We start from the raw sequence: 3,986 nt of genomic DNA, 5'->3' as shown, positions 1-3,986 counted from the left end.
TTCTAAACGTTTTGAAAACTTTGTTGGTCTAACAAGTTATTTTCCCGATACAGTAATAAGCCACGTCATCTATTTCTTTTATTTGACTTTCAAGAAAATGTAACTTAGTTGGGCTTTTTAGACAAAATGTTAAGTTCGTTGGGTTTTTCGCATAAACAAAACATGATTGAGATTTTTTGAACAGTTTGAAAACTTCGCTGGACTTTTAAGTCATTTTCCCATAAAAAAAAATGGTTAGCTACAAACTTTGTTGCGTATTTGTTTTCCATGTATATGTGAATGTATAAGTTGAAGTTTCTTCTTTTTTTCAGTTTACCTTTTATTTAATAAATTGAAAAATGTTAACCTCAAATTATAATTAAGAGTACACATCGCTTTCTAATAAATCCAAATTAAACTCTATCATATAAATGAAATGGAATAGAATAACAGTCGGTCCGCCACATGGTTCAAAATCAGTTGATGAATCGCCATGATTTTGTTTTCTAGCATCGCACCTCCACCAGATTTGTATATATACCTTAAAACTACCTTACTCAATATCACAAACTATATCGCTTTCTCTCTCTAAAACACCAAATTCCCTTCTTCAATGGACGAGCACACCTCCCCGCTCCTCCCCTTACACGGCGGCGAAGACTCAATTCACCGCTCCAAAAGCTTCCACACCCAGATCAAATCCATTTTCACCCTAAAAAACTTGTGCGTTTTGTTGGGTCCTCTATTATGCACCATTATATGCCTGTCGGTTAAGCTGGAAGGACCATCTCCGACCACCAGCCGGAACATGCTCGGCGTCCTCGCATGGGTGTTCGCATGGTGGCTCACGGAGGCCGTCCCCATGCCTATCACCTCTATGTCGCCGCTCTTCCTTTTCCCTATCTTTGGGATAGCCGCCGCCGATGATGTGGCCCACTCTTACATGGATGATGTCATCTCCCTTGTTCTTGGAAGTTTTATACTTGCTCTTGCTGTTGAGCATTACAACATCCATAGACGATTAGCCTTCAATGTAAGTCTCATCTTTTTATTGATGTTTTCTTCGTAAGTTACAATAACATATATAGAAGTGGAAGTCTTTATTCATATTTATTATGTAGTAAAAATAAAGTTATTTATTGTAATCTTATATATTTTTGTGTAAAAAACGTATCATGTACGTTCCCTATGCATTATTATGAATTTCTGTTTAGAAATATATTGACATTGACATAGCAACCAATTTCGTATAAAATTTAGCTACATATATAGTATGTAGATATCTTGTCCATTCTTATTAAGAGTTTTAGGATTTTGGTAGTGATTAATATCATCAACTTATTGTTTTCATAGCTTGTGGATAAATCAAAGTCAAAATAATTGGGATGATATAAAATTGAGTTTGTCATCTTCACACAAGGGGATGTATATTAATATTTTACGTTATGTATGCATCAAAACTAAAAATTCTATTTCTTTCAGTCAATTTTTGACCCCAACTCTATCTTAAATCAGATTAGAAAGACTATTCGTATTTCCTTTCTATACTTTTATTATATACTGATATTAAAACGATTATGTTAAAAATAACCACGTGTCATTCTCCTTCCAGATAACACTGCTGTTTTGTGGGGACCCACTAAACCCACAGCTTCTTCTGCTCGGAATATGCGCCACGACAGCATTTGTAAGCATGTGGCTGCACAATGTGGCGGCCGCCGTCATGATGATGCCGGTGGCAACCGGAATCCTCCAGCGGTTACCGTCGGGATCCGGTGAATCGACGGTGATAACTAAGTTTTGCAAAGCGGTGGTCCTTGGAGTGATATACTCGGCGGCGATAGGAGGAATGAGCACCCTAACAGGGACAGGTGTCAACCTGATATTGGTTGGGATGTGGAAGAGCTATTTTCCGGAAGCAGATCCGATAAGTTTTAACACATGGTTTTACTTCGGATTTCCAATGGCAGTTTTGTTATTTTTTGCTTTGTGGGTCATACTTTGTGTTATTTATTGCCCAAGAGGATCTGGTGATGTCTTATCAGCTTATCTGGATAAAGCCCATTTAAAGAGGGAGCTTGAGTTGTTAGGTAAAGCCCACTACTAAGCCCAACTAGCAAACTTGTGTAAATTGGTATTTTTGACCCGTTATTTGTTATTTGTTAGTTGTTAATTATAATGTTTATTTTTTCTTGTGTTTGCATGTGGATAGGTCCAATGGCGTTTGCTGAAAAGATGGTGTTAGCTGTGTTTTCTGTAAGTTTTTTATTTGATTAAGTGAAATTAATTTGCAATATGTTGAGTGATTATTTAACGAGGTTTTGTTGCAGATGTTAATTGTTTTGTGGATGACACGAAGCATAACCGATGATATACCTGGATGGGGTGCCCTTTTCAATGATCGTGTTGGTGATGGAACCGTTAGTGTGAGTATTTTGACATTATGCATGATTTTTTACTTTGGGTATGATATAACATATGATTAATAATGGAATATGAGTGTTTGATAAGTGGTTTATTTGCATAGGTAATGATGGCAACCTTACTCTTCATTATCCCTAACAAGAAGCAAGTAGGAGAGAAGCTAATGGATTGGAATAAATGCAAGAAATTACCATGGAATATCGTTTTGTTACTTGGAGCTGGTTTTGCAATAGCAGATGGAGTAAGAACAAGTGGTCTAGCTGATGAATTATCCAAAACCCTACAATTTTTAGCACACGTACCATATCTAGCAGTTGCCCCAACGATTTGTCTAATAAGTGGAGGCATTACCGAGTTTACATCAAACAATGCCACAACTACTCTTCTCATTCCACTATTAATCCAAATCGCGCAAACGATTAATGTCCATCCTCTTCTCCTTATGATTCCTGGATCCATTGGAGCTCAATTTGCTTTCTTACTTCCTACTGGAACCGCTTCAAATATTGTAGGGTTCACAACTGGACATATTGATATTGTAGATATGCTTAAAACAGGCTTGCCGCTGAAAATTGTTGGAACGGTTGTATTATCGGTTTTAATGCCTACTCTTGGTAAGTCGCTAAATTCTTAATTCCTTTAAAAAAAAAAAAAAAAAGCATTCGATTAACTTGGGTCTTGCTTTTGCAGGAGTGCTCGTCTTTGTGAAGAACAAAGAGATACCATTTTGAAATACTCAAGATCAATTTTTTTTAAATGTTTGTAACCCCTCCCAATGTATGTATATTGTAGCAACATTGGACTCTGTTTTAGTTTGTATTATTTTACTATAATAGAGTACATATTGCGTAAACGACCACAAAGGTTGTCCAAAAAAATTCACTTTTGTATTTTTTTTTATTTATCATTTGTAATATATTTTTTGAATTTGTTAGATCCGTATATACATACAAGGAGAATTTCATATCTTGCTTACCTTTTGTCTATTATTTTATAATTTGTTTTTTGTTCCATAAAGTAAATAGAATGTATAGGATGTGGATTCTATTTGTTTATGAACACTTGGCGATAAATGGAGAAGGCCACTCTCATTATTTTCAACTCCATACTCCCAACCAATACAATATATCCAAACCACCCCCTTCTCATTACTTGCAACATTTATTTCCTCAATCCCAATTCTCGCTCACAAAACCTTTTATTAATGTTTCATGTATCTGTTTACTAAAAATACAACTCACAAGTCACCTAAATGACATATATATTATGTATTATACATTCACATTTACTCACCCTCTCAACTCTATTTAGGTATTTGTTGGGAATTCAATAAAGTGGGGATGTAATTAGTGATAGCTAGAGATTTTTTTATCACTATAAATTCCCAATATCTAATTCATTTTCCATCAATCAAACAAGATGGCTCAAAACTTCAAGTCCCTTCTCATGGTCAAGCTAGCCTTCTTCGTTGCAATCACCCTCTATGGTGTCTCTGCCTCTAGGCCCCTAACCACTAGCGACACAGTGAATGGAGTCGGGGCTTGGGATCTTGAAAAACATTACCTAGAAGAGTTGGGACAATA

General features: G+C 35.9%; 1 protein-coding gene across 1 annotated transcript; it reads left to right on the top strand.

Annotated features, from left to right (window-relative positions):
• The first annotated feature begins 522 nt into the window (after positions 1-522).
• Positions 523-3,369, top strand: LOC111890968 (tonoplast dicarboxylate transporter). The gene is made up of 6 exons (XM_023887047.3): positions 523-1,012; positions 1,592-2,069; positions 2,192-2,235; positions 2,310-2,405; positions 2,507-3,017; positions 3,094-3,369. Exons 1-6 carry the CDS (start codon positions 593-595, stop codon positions 3,132-3,134), a joined length of 1,590 nt encoding a protein of 529 aa, XP_023742815.1. The 5' UTR covers positions 523-592; the 3' UTR covers positions 3,135-3,369.
• Positions 3,370-3,986: the final 617 nt, after the last annotated feature.

Source organism: Lactuca sativa, chromosome 7 (assembly GCF_002870075.4).
Source record: "Lactuca sativa cultivar Salinas chromosome 7, Lsat_Salinas_v11, whole genome shotgun sequence".
Classification (NCBI taxonomy): Eukaryota; Viridiplantae; Streptophyta; class Magnoliopsida; order Asterales; family Asteraceae; genus Lactuca; species Lactuca sativa.
Note: the sequence above shows the minus strand (reverse complement) of the source record. Positions and strands in the feature narration are given on the sequence as shown.